Source organism: Phoca vitulina, unplaced genomic scaffold (genome assembly GCF_004348235.1).
Source record: "Phoca vitulina isolate PV1807 unplaced genomic scaffold, GSC_HSeal_1.0 scaffold7, whole genome shotgun sequence".
Classification (NCBI taxonomy): Eukaryota; Metazoa; Chordata; class Mammalia; order Carnivora; family Phocidae; genus Phoca; species Phoca vitulina.
This window is the reverse complement of record NW_022589710.1, coordinates 19815781-19835837: the sequence shown is the minus strand read 5'-3', so window position 1 is coordinate 19835837 and position 20057 is coordinate 19815781. Positions and strand designations below refer to the sequence as shown.

The window sequence follows — 20057 nt, the reverse complement described above, 5'->3', positions numbered from 1 at the left end:
AGGACATCTTGGTTGCTTCCAAGTGTTAGCACTTATGAATAAAGCTGCCGTAAGCACCCATGTGCAGTTTTTGTGTGGACGTAAGTTTTCAGTTCATTTCGATAAACACGAGAGGGCAGTTGCTGGATTATATGGTAAGAGTATGTTTAGTATAAGAAACCATCGAAGTGTCTTCTAAAGTAGCTGTACCATTTTGCATTCCCTCAAGCCATGATGAGAGTTCCTATTGCCCCGTATTCTCTCCAGGACTTGGTTATCCCCAGTGTTACGGATTTTGACCATTCTAATAGGTGTGAAGTAGTATCTCATTCTTGTTTTAATATGCAGTTCTCTAATAACATATGACCTTGAACATCTTTTCTTATGCTTTCTTGCCATCTGTATGTATATCTTATCTGGTTAGATGTCTGTTAAGGTTTTTTATTCATTTTTTAATCATGTTCATTTTTATATTGTTGAATTTTAAGGGTTCTTTTTTCTGAATGATAGTTCTTTTTTTTAAAATTCTTTATTTAAATTCAATTTAGTTAACATATACTGTATTATTAGTTTCAGGGCCTGAATTTAGTGATTCATCAGTTGCATATAACACCCAGTACTCATTACATCAAGTGCCCTCCTTAATGCTCATCACCCAGTTACCCCTTCCCCTCAACCAGCTGCCCTCCAGCAACCCTCAGTTTGTTTCCTAGAGTTCAGCATCTCTTATGGTTTGCCTCCCTCTCTATTTTCATCTTATTTTATTTTTCCTTCCCTTCCCCATGTTCATCTGTTTTGTTTCTTAAATTCTACATATGAATGAAATCATGGTATTTGTCTTTCTCTGACTGACTTATTTTGCTTAGCATAATACCCTCTAGTTCCATCCACAGCATTGCAGAGGGCAAAATTTCATTCTTTTTGATGGCTGAGTACTATTCCATTGTATCTATATACGCCACATCTTTATCAGATATGTCTCTTGAAAATATTTTCTCCCAAGGTATGTTTTGTCTTCTTGTTCTCTTGACATTGTCTTTCTCAGAGCAGAAGTTTTTTATTTTAATGACATGCAGATTATCTATTCTTTCTTTAATGAATGGAGCCTTTGGTGTCATATCTAAAAAGTCATTGCCATACCCATGTTATCTAGATTTTTCTCCTATGTTATCTTCTAGGCGTTTTATAGGTTTGCATTTTACATCGGTCTATGATACATTTGTGTTAATTTTTCTTGAAGGATGTAAGCTCCATGTCTAGATTCATTTTTTTTTTTTTTAAGATTTTATTTATTCATTTGAGACAGAGAGAGAGAGAAAGCATGAGCAGGGAGAGAGGCAGAGGGAGAAGCAGGCTTCTCGCTGAGCCAGGAGCCCGATGTGGGACTCGATCCCAGGACCCTGGGATCATGACCTGAGCTGAAGGCAGATGCTTAACCATCTGAGCCACCCAGGCGCCCTAGATTCATTTTTTAGCATCCAGTTGTTCTAGTGCTGTTTGTTGGAAAGATATCTGTTCTCCATTGTATTGACTTTGCTGCTTTGATAAAGATCGGTTGACTATATTTATGTGGTTCTATATCTGGGCTCTCTATTCTGTTTCATTGGTCTATTTGTTCTTTCACTAGTGCTACCCTGTCTTGATTACTATAGTTTTATAATAATTCTTGAAATTAGGTAATGTCAGTTCTTCAGCTTTGTTCTTCTTTTTCAATATTGACTTGGCTATTCTGCACCTTTAGCTCCCCATATCAGCTTTAGAATCAGTTTGCCAGAGCCACAAAATAACCTGCTGGAATTTTGATAGGGATTGCATTGAATCTATAGGTCCAGTCAGGAAGAACTGACATCTTGATAATATTGAGTCTTCCTACCCATGAACATGGAATATCCATTTATTTAGTTCTTTGGTTTCTTTCATTAGAATTTTATAGTTTTTCTCATATAACTTGTGTACATTTTGTTAGATTTGTATCTAAGTGTTTCATTTTTTGTAGGTGTTAATGTCAACGGTAATATGTTTTTAATTTCAAATTTCACTTGTTTATTGCTGATATATAGAAAAGTGACTTTTGTATATTAGCCGTGTATCTTTTACCTTACTATATAATTGCTTATTAGTTCCAGAAGGGTTTCTATTGATTGTTTCAGATTTTCTACATAGACAGTCATTTCACCTGCCAACAAAGACAGTTCTATTTCTTCCTTTCCAATCAGTTTACCTTTTATTTCCTTTTCTTGTTTCATTAGCTATAGCTCCGTTTTCAATCCCTTCTCTTATTTTCTGTATCCATTCACCTTTCCTGTTTATTCTGCACTTTTCAGTCTGAATAATATTCTTGTTAAATCAGACAAATGAGAGTTGAGAGAGTTGAGAGTCTCAGACAATGAGAGAGTTGTTTATGTTATACAAAACAGCACATATAATTAATTGCATGTAAAGGAGTTGGGTACTTAAATGTTTACAGACTTATAGATGGAGTTAATTTTGACCCAGCCTTTTTTGAGAATTTGAATTAGATGAAAAGAAGATTAGAGGAGAAAGGTTAAGAAAAACATCTGGCATTTGGTAAGAAAATACTTGTATAGAGCTGTAATAATTACAGGAGCTATATTGGAGTAAAAGGTCATTGTGGAAAGATGGGAATTAGTGAAAGTGAAGATATGGGAAGAGGCAACTTAATAAAATGGCACTTAAGTGCTGTATTTATAGCACATCAAGTTGTGTGGAATTTTACATTTTAAAAAACCATTTTCATGTAACCTTCTGAGAGGGAGGTATTCTTTATGAATAAAAAAAATACTTAGATTAAGAAATGTACCAATTCCATATAACAACAGTATATGGCCCAGTTAGGACTAAAGCTCATTATCTTACATTTCCAAGGTCCCTGTGCTTTCCTGATACTGTTACACCTCTTGCCTCACCTTAATACCCTATGCTTAAAACTCTTAACAGTTTATTGTTTTTTCACGTGCAGTATCTAATTTGGACTCCCAAAAGCCTTGTGAGGTATATAGCTCAGGTATAATGATCTCATTTTACAGATAAGAAAAATAAAGATGAGAGAAGTTAACTAGAGGTAAAGCAGCTGGGACTGCTTTCTTAATCTTATCATTTATTTTCTATATCTAGTTTCCATTCCTGTTGTTCATTTTTCACTTTTTAGTCAAGATATTTTTTCCATTAAACTGAGACTAAAGGGAGTTAAACAGATTAAAACATCAATACTATAGTAAGTAAAAGTACAGATCCAGATTTAAACTTATGCCTGTGGTTGCTGTCTTCTTGACGGTTGTCTGTTCTGGAATAAAGAACCTACTGGAAGACCCAGAATTTTTTTTTTTTTTTTCAGAAATTTCTTGAGACTTGTTCATACCATGATTGAGAATTATTCTTTTAGATGTGTGTGGAATTATTTGGAGAGATCAGAAGTGGAGGTTGGTGATATCAGCTGCTAGGTGGCCATGATAACATAATTTGTTAATAGATTTAAAATTCATTTGAAACAGGTGTGAAATGATGAAGTTCTCGATAAAGATAAAAGTTTCAATATATGGATATTTCCACTTAAAAATGCACAGGAATAAAGTACTACACTCTCTCAGTCCTACCAGTATGGATATTACTTAATAGTGTTTGGAATGTTTTGATTTATTTGATAATACCTTAAAAATTGGAATCAAATCTACTTTTTTATTATCCCAATAACTTATGTTTGAGGTAGGAAGGAAACAATTCATATTTCTCAGCAGCTGCTAAGATCCATTCTGAAGTATCGATGTATTAATTTCTTATGGTTGCTGTAACAAATCGCAACAGAAATTTATTCTTTCACAGTCTGAAATTAGTTATCACTGGGCTGAAATTAAGGTGTTGGCAGGGCTATCCTCCTTCTGGAGGTTCAGGGAAGAATCTGTTCCTTGCCTCTTCCAGCCTCTGGTGGCTGCCAGTATTAACTTGGTTGGTGGCTGCATCATTCTAATCTCTGCCTCTGTGGTCACATTACCTTCTTTTCTTTTTTCCGTGTCAAATCTACTGTCTTCTTATAAGGTACATGTGGTTGCATTTAGGGCCCACCTGGATAATCCAGTAGATAATGTCTCCATCTCAAAATCCTTAATTATAACTGTAGTGTCTTTTTTGCCATACAGTAACACTGAAAGGTTCCAGGGGTTAGGATGTGGATGTCTTTATTGGGGAGCCATTATTCAGCCTACCACAGTTCCTGTTGCTTCTTTTTCTTCTTTTTTCTCTCATCCCTTTTCTTTTCTCCTATTTTTTATTCTTTTTCATCTTCCAGAAGTACAAAGTGGCAGAAAGATTGATTGAATATGATCAAAGGTATGTTGAAGAGTTGAGTAGATAAGGTCTAGATGAGTAAGTGAGCCTAATTGCCTTCATTATAGAGCATCAGATTGTGTTCACATTAATTTTTTGTTATTGAATTAGTTGATAGTAATACTTTTGTTAAATTCGGCACCCTTGGGGCACCTGGGTGGCTCAGTCAAGTGTCTGCCTTCGGCTCAGGTCATGATCACAGGGTCCTAGGATTGAGCCTCGCATCGGGCTCCCTGCTCCGCAGGAAGCCTGCTTCTCCCTCTCCCACTCCCCCTGCTTGTGTTCCCTCTCTCGATGTGTCTCTCTCTGTCAAATAAATAAATAAAATCTTTAAAAAAATAAATTCGGCACCCTTTATTAAAGTAATTACTAAGTCTTTGGGTTAAGTGTGTGAGTTAACATGAAATTACTTTCCAAGTAAAGCATCTTTTGATTAGATTGGCAGGCATTGATATTATTATTGAGAAAATAGCCAAAAAATTATTAACATTGTTTCAAAACTCATTTTCCTTTAGGCGGTTTTTTTTCCCCCACATTTGCATTTTGTTTCAGTGGTAACTCAGGCTTGAATTTAATGAAAGGAAACAGAAGAGCTGGCAGAGTTCCAGTCCAAAAGTCCATTGTCAAGAGACCTTTGTGGTTTGGGGCATATCACATAACCTTTGGGCCTTTGTTTCCTAGTATCTATAATAGGAATTGAATTATGTGATTGTTAATTATATGATTGCTAAAAGCCTTGGTCTAGTATTTAGTATAAAGTATTTAAAAACCAACAAACAGGCCAATAAACAACAAATTTCATTTATTTTGTAGTATTTGAAAAGGGAATCATACAGGCAAGATTATTTGGAAATAACTGTTCATGCTTTTTGTTTTTGTGCAGATGGACCACACGTCCCCAACCTACATGCTTGCTAACTTAACCCACTTACATTCGGAACAACTTCTGCAGGGCTTGAATCTTCTTCGTCAACATCACGAACTCTGTGACATCATCCTTCGAGTCGGTGATGTTAAAATCCATGCTCACAAAGTGGTACTTGCCAGCATCAGCCCATATTTCAAAGCTATGTTCACTGGAAACCTTTCTGAAAAAGAGAACAGTGAGGTTGAGTTTCAGTGCATTGATGAAACTGCTCTCCAGGCCATTGTGGAGTATGCCTATACAGGAACTGTTTTTATTTCACAGGACACAGTTGAATCTCTCCTTCCAGCAGCAAACCTACTCCAGATAAAACTTGTCCTGAAGGAATGTTGTGCATTTCTTGAAAGCCAGCTTGATCCTGGTAATTGTATCGGAATTTCTCGTTTTGCAGAGACATACGGTTGTCATGACCTTTATTTGGCAGCTACTAAATACATATGCCAGAATTTTGAAGCTGTTTGCCAGACTGAAGAGTTTTTTGAGCTTACCCATGCTGATTTAGATGAAATTGTTTCCAATGACTGTTTGAATGTAGCTACCGAAGAGACTGTTTTTTATGCCCTTGAGTCTTGGATCAAGTATGATGTACAAGAACGTCAGAAATACTTAGCACAGCTACTTAATAGTGTGAGATTACCATTGCTGAGTGTTAAGTTTCTCACTAGACTATATGAAGCAAATCATCTTATTCGTGATGATCGCACTTGTAAACATCTTTTGAATGAAGCCCTAAAGTACCACTTTATGCCTGAACATAGACTCTCTCATCAGACTGTCCTGATGACACGACCTCGCTGTGCTCCCAAAGTACTTTGTGCCGTAGGAGGAAAATCTGGACTATTTGCCTGTTTGGATAGGTAAATAGAAGGCTTTCTTAAAGGATAGATGCTAAAAGATTTTATACTTTTTAAGTGTGCTAATTTCCTCTATTTTTTAAATAGTTTTATTTTACTATTCACTTTCTTTATTTGCTTTTTTTGGTTTGTTTCTTTTATTCTTCCTAAAACACTTATCTGGTTGTTTTAATCACATTGTCATCCATTCCTTTCAACACTCTCAGTTATTAACAACCTCCCCCCAGCTTCCCCGTGCCCAAACTTTATGAATTTTGGTTACTTTTCTACCATTTTATGTCTTTTTTTTCTTTTAATTTATGAAACTGTTTACATTATCATTTGACCAGGTCAGTAGGGATTTATTATTGCTAACTATAACAGAAGATGCTAAAGAGGAGAGCTAGGAATCTTTGATGAGGGCAGACTGGGGATAAGAGTGGTTTTGAATGAATACCATCAAGTAGAAGAATCACCAAAGAAATAAGAAAAAGTAGGATGCTGAATACAAATCATGGACATACATATTTATTTTCTTCAGTATAAATATTTTTTAATGACAGTAGTAAAGAGTGCTTTCTTTTCTAATAATCTACAGTAGGAGTTGTCAGACTTTTTCTGTATAGAGCCAGATAGTAAATATTTTAGACTTTGTGGCCATATGATCTCTTATGACTACTCAGCTCTTGCCACTGTAGTGTGAGAGCAGCGATAGACAATATGTAAACAAATGAGATGACTGTGTTCCAACAAAACTTCATTTACAAAAGTACCTGGTGGGCTGGATTTGGCCCTTAGCCATAGTTTGCCAGTCCCTAATTTGGAGCATTACACAAGTAACTTTTATACATTGAAAATACAGGGGCGCCTGGGTGGCTCAGTCATTAAGCGTCTGCCTTCGGCTCAGGTCATGATCCTCGGGGTCCTGGGATGGAGCCCCATATTAGTTTCCCTGCTCGGCAGGAAGCCTGCTTATCCCTCTCCCACTCCCCCTGCTTGTGTTCCCTCTCTCACTGTGTCTCTCTCTGTCAAATAAATAAATAAAAAATCTTGAAAAAAAAATTAAAAAGAAAATGTAGCTGGATGTTACCTTTGCTTTACCCTTAAATGGGAATGCTTCCTGAAAACTTTCATGTTTGATAAGTTTAATACTGTGATTTCTTTCTGGCCATTTTCAAAAATTTAGTAGATTGCTTTTTCCCCCCTCCAATGGTAGGAAACTATTGATGTTTTAGCAGTGTCAACTGATATATCTGTATCTTTTAGAAAGTCTCAGTTGCATTTTAATTGTCTAAATTAAACTAATTGCGGGGCACCTGGGTGGCTCAGTCGTTAAGCGTCTGCCTTCGCTTCGGCTCAGATCATGATCCCAGGGTCCTGGGATCGAGTTCCGTATCGGGCTCCCTGCTCGGCGGGAAGCCTGCTTCTCCCTCTCCCACTCCCCCTGCTTGTGTTCCCACTCTCGCTGTGTCTCTCTCTGTCAAACAAATAAATAAAATCTTTAAAAAAAATTAAAAAGAATAAATTAATTGCATAGTCTAAACCTAGTATCATTGAAACTGGTCTATAGGTAGAATATTAGTTATGGTGACTACAAAAATTGATTATTTACTCTTATTTTTAAAGGCACTAATTATTGGCATAAAGTAAACTATACTAGTAAAATACCATGACAAAAAATTCCAAATGTGAATTTACATGGTAAAAATTCTTGACCAGTTGCCTCTTGGTCTCTCAAGTATTAAAAATAACATACATAAATTATTAAAAAGCTATAAGAACTGTTCATATGTTTAGAGCCAGTAATCTTTCATCTTACATCTGTTATAAGAAAATAAAAATTTTTTTTTATGTAGGCTCCACGCCCAGCATGGAGCCCAACGCAGGGCTTGAAGTTAAGACCCTGATATCAAGACCTGAGCTGGGATCAAGAGTCAGATGCTTAACCGACTGAACCACCCAGGCACCCCAGGAAAAAAAAAAAAAAAAAATTCAATGTCATTTGCACAAAGCCATTTATTGCAGTATTATTTATAACTATGGAAAAATGTGAATCAATCTAAAAAAATTATTTTATTTAATTCTACAAAAAATATTTAACACCTGTGCATCAGACACACTATGCTGGATAATGGATCTTTAACAAGTTTATAATTTAGTTAAGGAGACAGATATTTAAGTAGATAATTATAATATGTAGTGTTAATGCAGTGATAAAGATAATACCATGGAAGTATTAAGGAAAGGCATTTATCCCATTTGGGGGATTTAAGGAAGATATTGTGGAGAAGTTAACATCCAAGCTGAGTGTTGAAGTTGCTAAGCAAGACCCAAGCAAAAAGTCACTGGGAGTACACAAAGACACAGTAGAATGATAGAGTATAGGATCTGCAGAAGATTAAAAACTGTTTGATATTCCAGAGCATAAAATTCAAAGATCAAGGGCCCCTGGCTGGCTCAATTGGTGGAGCATGCGACTCTTGATCTCAGGGTTGTAAGTTCGAGCCCCACGTTGGGTGTAGAGATTACTTAAAATAAAATCTTAGGGGAAAAAAAAACAAATGCAAGTTAAAAATAAAAATAAAGTTCAAAGATCTAAACAGTAAGGGGTAGGCAGTTGTCAGTATGGGCCAAGTCAAAGAAAGTATCCTGTGCCATGATGAAGAGGATTTTTCTTATGTGGGTCAAGAAACAATTTTAAGGAGGGTAGTGAAATGATCAGATTCATATATTAGATCATCCTTGGCTGCCTTATGGAGAAAGATTGAGGGGCCAGAATTAGTATCCGAGTCATTAGGAAAGAGACTATTATAAAAGTACAGGCAAGAGATTATGAGGTCCAAAGTGAAAGTAGCAAAGATAGAGAAGGGGGCATTAATTTAAGAAATGTTTAAAGAGAGAAAATTGACAGGATTTAGTGAATGGATATGGGGGGGTGGTGAGAGGGAAGAATCAAAGATGAGTTAGATTTCTTGGTTAGATATTGGATGAATCTGATATACCACAAGAGAGAATATAGGAAGAGGAGCCATTTTAAAGGGGAAAGTAATGTGTTCACTTTCGGACATAGTGAGTTTGAAGTGCCTATTAAATATCCAAGTGAAGGATGTCCCACTAGCCAGAAATGATTGCAAAGCTCAACGAAGAGATCAAAGCTGGGTATTTTGAAGGTTTTGGCATGTAATATCATTTGGAGGTATAAATTAAAACCATGAAGTCTTCTGGACTTCTTGACTGGTTTAAATGTCCCTTCTTTCTACCCACTGAGAACATATAGAAAGGAAAAAAAGATTGGTTCATAAATGACTCTGGAGAACATTAATATTCTAGATGAAGGCCACAAGAACAATTTTTTTTTATGTTATGTTAATCACCATACATTACATCATTAGTTTTTGATGTAGTGTTCCATGATTCATTGTTTGCATATAACACCCAGTGCTCCATGCAGAACGTGCCCTATTTAATAAGGCCACAAGAACAATCTTGGAGGTAGGAGAATCAAGAGAGAATAATGTCATGAAAGCCAAGGAATTTAAATGTGCCAAGAAGGAAGAAGTGTGATTAATAGTGTAAGATGCTAAGGAATGTTCCAGACATATAAAGATAGAAAAGTGGCTCTTGAACTTGGCTATGTGGAGATCATTAATGACTTTTGGTGGAGTAATTTCAGCAGAATTGTAGGAAGGCTGTGGATATATTATAGCAGATTGAGATGTGTATAAAAAATAAGGAAATAAACTATGAAGACTTTTAAGAATCTTGGCTGAGATGAGGAGAGAGGCAAGGCAAAATGATAGGTCAGAGGAAGTTTTTGTTTATTTTGTTCTTGAAGAGAGAGAGACATGAGTATGTTTATTATCAGATGCCAGTAAAGAGGGATAAGGTAAAGATACAGGATAGAGGAATGGTCATTGATAAAGCAAGATTTTAGAGGAAATTGGAAGGGGTTGGTATCAAAAGCAAAGGTAGAAGGTTTTTGTTTCTATTTTTAAAGATTTTAGTTAGTTATTTGTCAGAGAGAGCACACAAGCAGAGGGAGCAGCAAGCAGAGGGAGAAGTAGGCTCCCCATTGAGCAAGGAGCCCAATGTAGGACTCGATCCCAGGACCCTGGGATTGTGACCTGAGCTGAAGGCAGACGCTTAACCAACTGAGCCACCCAGGTGCCTCAAATGTAGAAGGTTTTAAATATGAGGAAGAGGGACTCTATGTCCCATAACCAGAATATGAGGATAGGTTTGCTGGAGTGAGGAGAGGTGGGAGAAGGATTTTAAGATAGGTACTATCCAATAGCCTCAGTTTTTCTCTTTAACTGGAAAAGGAAGGAGGTCTGCAAAAGAGGGAAGTGGGGATTGGGTAGGTGGCTTAAGAAATCTCAGGAAGCTCTGAGTATTGTTTCTGCTTACACATAGGGAGTCATAAGGATGGCAGTACATTAGAATATGTACATTAGAATGTGATTTTGAATAATTGTGCAAATAGGTTAAATGGACTTTGAGCCACACCACTCATGACACCACTCACCTCAGTGCTCTAAGTTACAAGTCAGATTCCAAGAAAGAAGCTCTCATTACAACTAATTATCCATTTGCCCTCAAAAACCATGAGGACTAAAACCTTTATATCTTGTATCTCAGTTTACCTAAATCACTTCTGAAAATCCATCATCATAGCTGAACTCTTATTGAGAGGTTTTTTTCTCACACCAATCAGTTCTCCAGTTCTCCAACACTAAATGCATGTCCAATAATTCTGACACTATCCAGAGTTAGCTCAGACCCCACTGCTTAAGGGCTTAGTCCCAGAAGACTGTCCCCACTTAAGATGCTAGCGACAAGTGGGGTGCCCACACTACCCATATTTCTGTCTGGATGACTGAAAGTTCAGGAGTTCCCACAATACCCCCCCCACACACACAAGTTTGCCAGAATGACTCCTAGAACTCAGGAAAGTGCTTTACTTACCAGTTTATTACAAAGAATACAACTGAGCAACAAATGGAAGAGATACATCGAGCAGGGTATGGGGAGGAGGGGGACAGAGCTTCCATGCCCTCTCTGGGCATGCCACCCACCCCTAGCATCTCAGTGGTCACCAGCCTAGAAGCTCTCCAAACCCCATTGTTTAGGGAGTTTTATGGAGATTTCATTATGAGGGTAAGATTGATTAAATCATTGGCCATTGCTGATTGAGCTCAACCTCCAGACTGTTAAATCACATGGTTGGTACCTTTGGCTTCTCCCCCACCCCCATGCTGAAGCTATCTAGGTGGCCACTTGTAGTCACCTCAGTAGCATAAACTCAGGTGTGATTGAAAAGGGCTCATTATAAATAACAAAAGACATTCCTATCACTCAGAAAATTCCAAGAAGTTTAGGAGCTCTGTCTTAGAAACCTGGGCTATAACCCAAATATATTGTTTTTTATTACACCATTATTATATGTTCCTATATATCATCTAATTTAACTTAATGACCCAGCCCTTTTCTTTTTTTATTTTATTTTTTTAAAAGATTTTATTTATTTATTTGAGAGAGAGAATGGGAGAGAGAGAGAGAGAGTACACACGAGAGGGGGGAGGGTCAGAGGGAGAAGCAGACTCCCTGCTGAGCAGAGAGCCTGATGCAGGACTCAATCCTGGGACTCCAGGATCATGACCTGAGCTGAAGGCAGTCTCCTAACCAGCTAAGCCACCCAGGTGCCCCAGCCCTTTTCTTTTTGATTCCTCAAACCTGTCTGTCATATCCTGTAGAATTCATATTCAATCATAAGAAAAATCCCCTTTATTTTCAACTTCTTGTTCTAATGAAATATGACTGATGCTTAAGGATACTGTTTTTGCCAAAGCCCTCTCAAACCTGTTTTGTTTTGTTTTGTTTCCCCATACCTCATGTATCACAGGTCCTAAAGGTTGGGTAAGTGTTCTCTTTGTTCCTCATATCCACTTACCAAATTTTTCATCTCCCCTCTCTCCAAAATCTCAACTCATTCCAAGCATTTGCCATCAGGCTGTATCATTTGATACACCTTCTTGGTGCCAACATCTGCTATCTCTTCAGTAACTTCATTTATTGAAGATTTTTATAGCTGGCTTACTTTCTCATCATTCTATACAAAGAGTCATTCTTGCTGATTTCAACATCCCCATAGTATGATCCACAGTTATACAACAACTTTGCCTCTCTCCTTGATCTCACTTCTAAGTCTTTTCTGCCTTTACGTTAGGCACTGTTCTCATGATTATATTTCAACTTCGTCATTACCAGTGACTTCAAACTTCCAAAATCTTGGTTTCATGCATTCCGTTCTCTGACTACCACCTCCTTTCTTACTAGCTTATTTATTTCAGTACTGTACTGCAGTCATTCTTTGTTCCCTTCAAGACTTTTAATCCTTTGGTCCTATAATCAGAAGACTTACTGCTCACTGATCACTACATGTCCTCAGCTTAGATTCCAGGAACATCACTGTTGTCATTCCTTTGAATACGCTCGTGGCTCCCTTGCCCTTCTTCCATCATACTCTTCTAGAGTTAGACTCAGTTCTCCACTTATGCCATGGCTGCACCTGAGCAGCAATATGTGGCTAGAGAAGCACACATACCTATCTTAAGTGGTCTCACTTAAGACACTTAGCAATGTCAGCAACCCCTTTACTTTCCCTAAGTGATTTATTCTTCCACTTCCTTGGAGGACTGTTTTGTACCTCTTCTCTCCATAAAAACATCCAAACCCCCCCAACCCTCACCATTCCAACTCTCACCTGATGATGACTTTTTCTCTTACTCTACTAAGAAGATAGAAGCAATCAGAAGAATACTGACTCATCTGATCTCCAAATCCACCAAGTTATTTCTATCTAAGATCAATCCCTCCATTTCTCTACTTACTAGCTTCCATTCCCTCTTCTCTGCACAAGGGCTCTGCTCTTGCATTTATCCCGTATCTCTTTTACATCACCTTCCCCCACTGTACTACATCATTGCCATCAGCATGCAGACATGTTCTGGTTTAAGCTCCCAGATTAAACCACTCTTCCCTGGATGCCATGGTGTTTTCTCTGCTTATCCTTGTATCTGTCTCATCTGTTTTATTCTTTATAGAAAAGTCCTTGGAAAAGTTGATATCCACTGTTTTTCCTTCATCTCCTTTTCTCTCTTGAACCACTCCAGTCAAGATTTGTCCCCACCACGTCACTGAAAATGCTCTCATTAAGGTCAAATAATTCCCTGGTGTATCATTTTCATTGGAACAAATTCACATTTTTAAAACAAGCAATATAACAAAACTATATAGGCACTCAATAACTGTTGAATGAATGAATGTTCTTTAATCATACTGGATAGAGAATATGTATTTTTATGCTATTGCACAGAGTTTGGAGACATTGAAATGAAATATGTATACTTGCAAGAGACCATATGTAATTTGCATGCAAGGTATAAAGAAAAAAATCTAAGTACCAGCTTAAGAAATAGGCTATTAACAATACCTTTCAATTCCCTTGTGTCCCTCCTTGATGCATTTCCTTTCCTCCCCTAGAAGTAACCACTATTTTGAATTTTCTGCATATTATTTCTTTGCTTTTCATTGTAATTTTGCCACATATTCATGTGCCTCAATATAGCATTAGGTTTTATACATTTTTATGTAAGTAGAGTAATGCTACATATATTCTTCAGGGATGTGTTTTCTTACTGAACAATAAGTTTATGAAATTCATCTGTGAGATTGCATGAAGCAATAGTTCACTTAGTTTCATTGGTGTATGGTATTACAGTATATGGGTATAACACAATATTTTCTTTTTACAATGAACATATTAATAAGAATTAAAGTGTTACACACATACAGAAGAATGCACAAATTCCAAGTGTACAGGTCAGTGAATTATCACAAAGTGCATGTTACAAACCAGTTCAAGAAATAGTATGTGACCAACACCCAGAAACCACTCTGGAGTTCCCTCCCTGCCCTCCCCAAAGGTAACCACTATCTTCATTTCTAATCTGGAGATTAGAAATGTTTTTGAACTTGGTATAAATGATACTATACAGAATGTATTCTTTTGATTTGGGCTTCTTTCCCTTGGCATTATATGTATAAGATTCACTTCTGTTAAAAGAAAAAAAAGATTGGGGCGCCTCGGTGGCTCAGTTGTTGAGCGTCTGCCTTCGGCTCAGGTCATGATCCTGGGGTCCTGGGATCAGGCCCCGCATCGGGCTCCCTGCTCCGCAGGAAGCCTGCTTCTCCCTCTCCCACTCCCCCTGCTTGTGTTCCCGCTCTCGCTGTGTCTCTCTCTGTCAAATAAATAAAATCTTTAAAAAAAGATTAATTCCTGTTACATGTAGCTGTAATTTATTTCCATTGCTGTATTCTCTGATATGCCACAATTTATTTATCTGTTTTATGGTTGATGAACATTTGAACTGTTTCCAGTTTTTGACTGTTACAAATAATGCTGCTGTGAACATCAAACATACACATGTGTGCATTTCTTTTGGGTACGTATCTAGGAGTAGAATTGCTCAGTCTAGGGTGGATATACCACATCGTACTTACCCATTCTCCTTTTGATGGGTGATTGTGCTGAGCTGCTGTAAACATTTCTGTATGTATGTCCTGATGCAAAACTGACTATAACAGGCATTCAATAGTATAGATACACATGAACGAAATTGCTGAGTCAGAACATTTGTGTACCTTCAGTTTTACCAGATAATGCAAAATTGTTTTCCAGCGTAGTTTGTACCAGTTTACGCTCTCACCTACAGAGTATGCATTTCTTGCTCACATTCTTGCCAACAGTTGTTATTATCTGACTTTAAATTTTTGCCAGTCTGGAAAGTGTGTCATGGTTTGTTGTGGTTTTAATTGACATATCCCTGATTACTGAAGAGATTAAACATTTTTATTTGTTTTGGGGCCATTTTGATATTTAAAATTTAATTTTTTCTGCTTATTCTTTAGTGTGGAGATGTACTTTCCTCAGAATGACTCTTGGATTGGTTTGGCACCCCTAAACATTCCTCGCTATGAATTTGGAATATGTGTTTTAGACCAAAAAGTGTATGTTATAGGTGGTATTGAAACGAACGTGCGTCCTGGCATCACTATCAGAAAACATGAAAATTCAGTAGAATGCTGGAATCCTGATACAAATACCTGGACTTCTCTTGAGAGAATGAATGAGAGCCGCAGTACCCTTGGAGTAGTAGTACTTGCAGGAGAACTTTATGCTTTAGGTGGTTATGATGGACAATCTTATTTACAATCTGTAGAGAAGTATATTCCTAAAATAAGAAAATGGCAACCTGTGGCACCAATGACTACAACAAGAAGCTGTTTTGCTGCAGCCGTGTTGGATGGAATGATATATGCCATTGGTGGGTATGGTCCTGCCCACATGAACAGGTATTTAACTTAATGAAGTTGTATATACTTGTGGGTTTTTAAAGTCTCATTAACAGTGATTCATACACAACTCGTATGTGTGAATGAACTTCCCTTTTTAATGTTTAAAGTAATATTGTTAGGCATTTGGGAAATTTAATCTGCTCTATGAGTGTAATTGTTTTACATGAGGATTTAATACAAACCTAAAAAATGAAATCCCTCTTACAAAATTTTAAATTCATTCATTTAATATAATTGGACTAGATTTTAAAATTCAGAGATCTGAGTATGAAATGAAGTTAGACAACTTTAGATTTTGGGTGGTGAATGTATATAAATATGGGTGTGTGTGTATGTATAAATGATCTGTTACCACATTGCTTAGCAGAATAAAAAGTGAAAAATGTAATTCCTATATGCTTATATATTATGCATTATAAACGTAAAGCCTTATTTAAATATTCCTTTTTGGATTCTTATAATCATGCATGTATCATTGTTTACCTGAGTTCTGCTGGAGTCTGAATTTGAGATTTCTGTATTTTGTAGTATTCTCTGAATAAAGGAGAAAAATATATGAGAAAAATAAAAGCATAAAGTGACTTGCTTATATGGAAAATTAATCATAATTCTGAATTGTTTTTGACAATTGCTGTTCCAAAGATTTTCTCTGATAGTAACTAGAGTGGTGTGTGTTTTGTTGGATTGTGAGCATTTAATGGAAGAGTATATTGTGGTTTGTTAACTGAGAAAGCAAGAGCACAACAGCATTTCATCTATAAATTTTTATTTCTCTGTAAGCTAAAATATTCCTCCTTTTTATTGCTCCCGTAATTGAAGGAAAAGTATTTGGGGCATAGACATGCGTTTTTATTCTTTGAAATGTGCTGGCAGAAATTTATAAGATAAATGGTTGAGTATTTCTTTGGGGAGCTAATGCTCTTGAAGTTTAAGTTCTTGCTATAGTTTATCAACTCTTCTTGTCCAGTAATTGAGCTCTAATGGCTTTTATCCCAATGTCCTTTCAGAAATATTTATAGTTTAGTCTATGTTCTAGTCTAGTCTACAGTCTAGTCTCTGTTCTGAACTCCAGAATTATGCTACTAACTCTCAAATGCTTCAGGCTTTTTTGAGAAGTTAGGTTAGGACCAGAACAAGCTCAACAAGCCTGCCTTTGTGCTCACTTGTGTCAAAATAAGAGATTTAAAGTCCTTCCAGGATTTTCTAGGAAAGCTTTTTAAATTCTGATTTGCTTTGGATATCCATAATGCAGCTTGGAAATGCCGAATGTTCTCTGGAATGCAGACTTGATTTAAACCCCTGAATTCTCCTAAATCACTCTGAGATTATTATGATTGGCCAGTTTATGTTATGTAATCTGCAGTGTTTGCTTTGCAGTAAACCACCACGACTTCTATAAGGCAAAAAATTCCTCTCCTTTCCTTTTTTTCATCTTCCCTTTTTCTTAGCTGTATAGAAGATCCTTAGTGTCCTTAGAAAACATTTATATTTAATTTGTGGTTTTCAAAGCGCTTTCAGAACATGCATACTCATTTGGCTTTATTCTTACATAAATCCTTTGAGGTTAGGTTATCCCCATTTTTTCAGGTGGAGGAAAGGGCTTATCCACGATTACACATACCCGTTAGGGATAGGGTTCATTCAGCTCTAAGTATACAGCATTAATACTTGAACCGAGGTTTCCTGACTCCAGAAGCGCTATGCCCTTAATATACCCTGCTGCTTATATGACATAAGGGAATAGCAAACGGGTATTCTTGCTCCCAGTTCACAAGGTAAGCTTTTATCCTTGCAATTTTATCAGCAAAATGTAAACATCTAGGACAAGCTACTCTTGTTTTATATCTGTCTGTTGGAATTTCTAAAACTATGGTAGGTTTTAATTTTGCTTTGGTAGGAAGAGTGGTACAAGGAATATGCAAATTAATTCTTTCTTTTGTGAATATTTGCAGTGTGGAGCGTTATGATCCAAGTAAGGACTCCTGGGAGATGGTTGCATCTATGGCAGATAAAAGGATTCACTTTGGTGTGGGTGTCATGCTAGGCTTTATTTTTGTGGTGGGTGGACATAATGGTGTCTCACATTTGTCAAGCATTGAAAGATATGACCCTCATCAAAATCAGTGGACTGTGTGTAGACCAATGAAAGAACCCAGAACAGGTAATAATAACTAACTAATATCTAAACATAGAGGATGATATGTCTTATTGTGATATTCTTGGAATAGTAGTTCCTTGGAATATAATAGTAAGAGTATTACTTGTCCAGTAAAAAACAAACAAACAAAAAAAACTTTATTGTGCTGAACTTGAGAGACTACTGATTTGACAAAACTACATAGATTTCTATACTGTGATTTTTTTTTAAGATTTTATTTATTCATTTGAGACAGAGAGAGCATGAGCAGGGGAAGAGGCAGAGGGAGAGGGAGAAGCAGGCTGCCTGCTGAGCCAGGAGCCCTATGTAGGCCTCGATCCCAGGACCCTGGGATCATGACCTGAGCCGAAGGCAGATGCTTAATCATCTGAGCCACCCAGGCGCCCTATATTGTGATTTTAATATGCCAATATGCATATTATCATTTCTTAAAGTTGGGACAACACATTTTTAGAAATGGTGGGAATAGAATGTATCTTACAGAAGCTCTTCTGTCCATATAACAAATGTCGTCTTTTTATATGTTAAACACACACACACAGAATCTTTGGATTGTTCTGTTTTTTTTATTGTACATCAGCAGTCTATATGTTAACTTTCAAATGTTCTCACGTACACAGGGTGTTCGGAAATCTAGGAAAAGCTGGATTTCAGGGTTCCCAGAGAAAAACAAAAACATCTTTGAGGAATAGAAGAAATTACATTTGAACCCAAACTCAAATCACATTATTTTAAGGGGAAGGTTTTAAGTTGCTGATGGAAATGCTTTAGGGATATTTCTTGCATAAGAGGGAAAGTCGTAAAATAATAAGAATATGAAAAAACATTGGGTAGTTTTGTTCCCTTTAGAACTGTGTATAACAGTATATACAGTAGAATTTTTAAAGCATAGGTTGTGTAGTTCAAGATATGTTTCAAATATTTCAGCATATTTAAAAACCTGATAAAGATGAATGATTTGTTGAAAAATATGTAAATATAAACAAAGCATATGGAAAGATGTATACTACATTCTTTGTATTTTTCTGTGGTGGAGTAGAGGGAGAGTAGGATTGGGGAAGAGAGGTTAAGGAAGACTTCAACTCTTGCTTTCATGTTAAGGGATTTTTTTCCCCAGTAAGTACATATGGCAATGTTGCTTGTATAGTTAACAATAGATTATTGAAATGTATTTTAAGAAAACATTAAAATACAAATTTATTTTTAGTGAGAAGTCAACTTCATGGTTAACATATTTGTTCCCTATTTTTACCCACTTTTCCTAGGGGTTGGTGCTGCAGTAATTGATAACTACCTTTATGTAGTTGGTGGTCACTCAGGGTCTTCCTATCTGAATACCGTGCAGAAATACGACCCTATATCAGATACGTGGCTGGATTCAGCTGGCATGATATACTGTCGCTGCAACTTCGGATTAACAGCACTTTGACAAGTGTGGACTGGTGGAAGTCGTGTGGTGATGAACCTTGGGCCACATGAACGGATGCCCCACTTTCTGAAATCCAAAAGCTAACAGTACTTTCTTTGTAACTTGAAATGGCATGAAGACTCAAAGTTCTGTTGGGTACTTTGACAAGTAGCTTTGGTTGCTCTTGATTACACAGTGAATCAATAATCAAAAAAAAAAAAAAAAAAGGAAAGATCTTGCCAATTTAATTGTGCACTTTTTTTCCCCCTAATACTGGGATAGTTTTATTTTCATAAGTGTACATGTAGAGAAAATCTTGCTGCTTTAAAAAAATTTTTTTTTCAGCTCTTCTTCTTCCTTAATATATGCACCATGATTTACTGGGATGAGAGATGCTTAGATGTTGGGAGTGTATTGAATGACTAGACAGAGTGCTGATACTGTCTGTTGGGTATAAATTCATATGCTTCATATTTTAAACAAATAAAGGGCTGCTTTTTTGAGGGGGGTACTTTAAGGGTTGTAAATTATATACCATAGTGAGTCACCTGGATATTCTTCCTACTAAATGGCTTTAGGGCTGGGGATGTAGTAAGTTTGCAAAACAAATGCTTTTACTATCATGATTTTGGGGGCTTATTTTAAGAAGTCAGATATTTACTGTTTATGCCTTTTTTATAGGGCAGGTTAATGCTGGATGAATTTAGTTACCCACCTGTGCTATGCTAAGCATGGATAGAAAGTTAAGCATATCAGTTTCAGTTTTATTTTTTCATAGTACAGCAGGCTTCCCAGTGTTGATGTAAATATTTGACAAATGTTTAGTACCACCCTTAGTACATACTGATTTTTTTCACATATCCTTATATTAATTTTAGTTTTTTAAGATCTTTGGTTGCTTTTTCACAGTGTTCAGATATAAAAATGGTGCTAACTGTAGGATCTATAAAAAGGCTATAATAATGTTCTTTTGGATGTTCAGTATGAGATATGCAT

The 20057-nt window shown here is 36.7% G+C and overlaps 1 protein-coding gene across 2 annotated transcripts in view; it reads left to right on the top strand.

Annotated features, from left to right (window-relative positions):
- The window catches only part of KLHL28 (kelch like family member 28), a 38687-nt gene extending 19362 nt beyond the window's left edge, over window positions 1-19325 (top strand). Inside the window, exons 2-5 of one of the 2 annotated variants that reach the window (XM_032405017.1) lie at window positions 5204-6102; window positions 15049-15492; window positions 17448-17656; window positions 18919-19325. In XM_032405017.1, coding sequence (XP_032260908.1) covers window positions 5204-6102; window positions 15049-15492; window positions 17448-17656; window positions 18919-19082 — 1716 coding nt within the window. In that variant the 3' untranslated portion in view covers window positions 19083-19325. The remainder of the gene's footprint in view (window positions 1-5203; window positions 6103-15048; window positions 15493-17447; window positions 17657-18918) is intronic. The other variant, XM_032405016.1, reaches the window with a different exon arrangement.
- The last annotated feature ends 732 nt before the right edge of the window (window positions 19326-20057 follow it).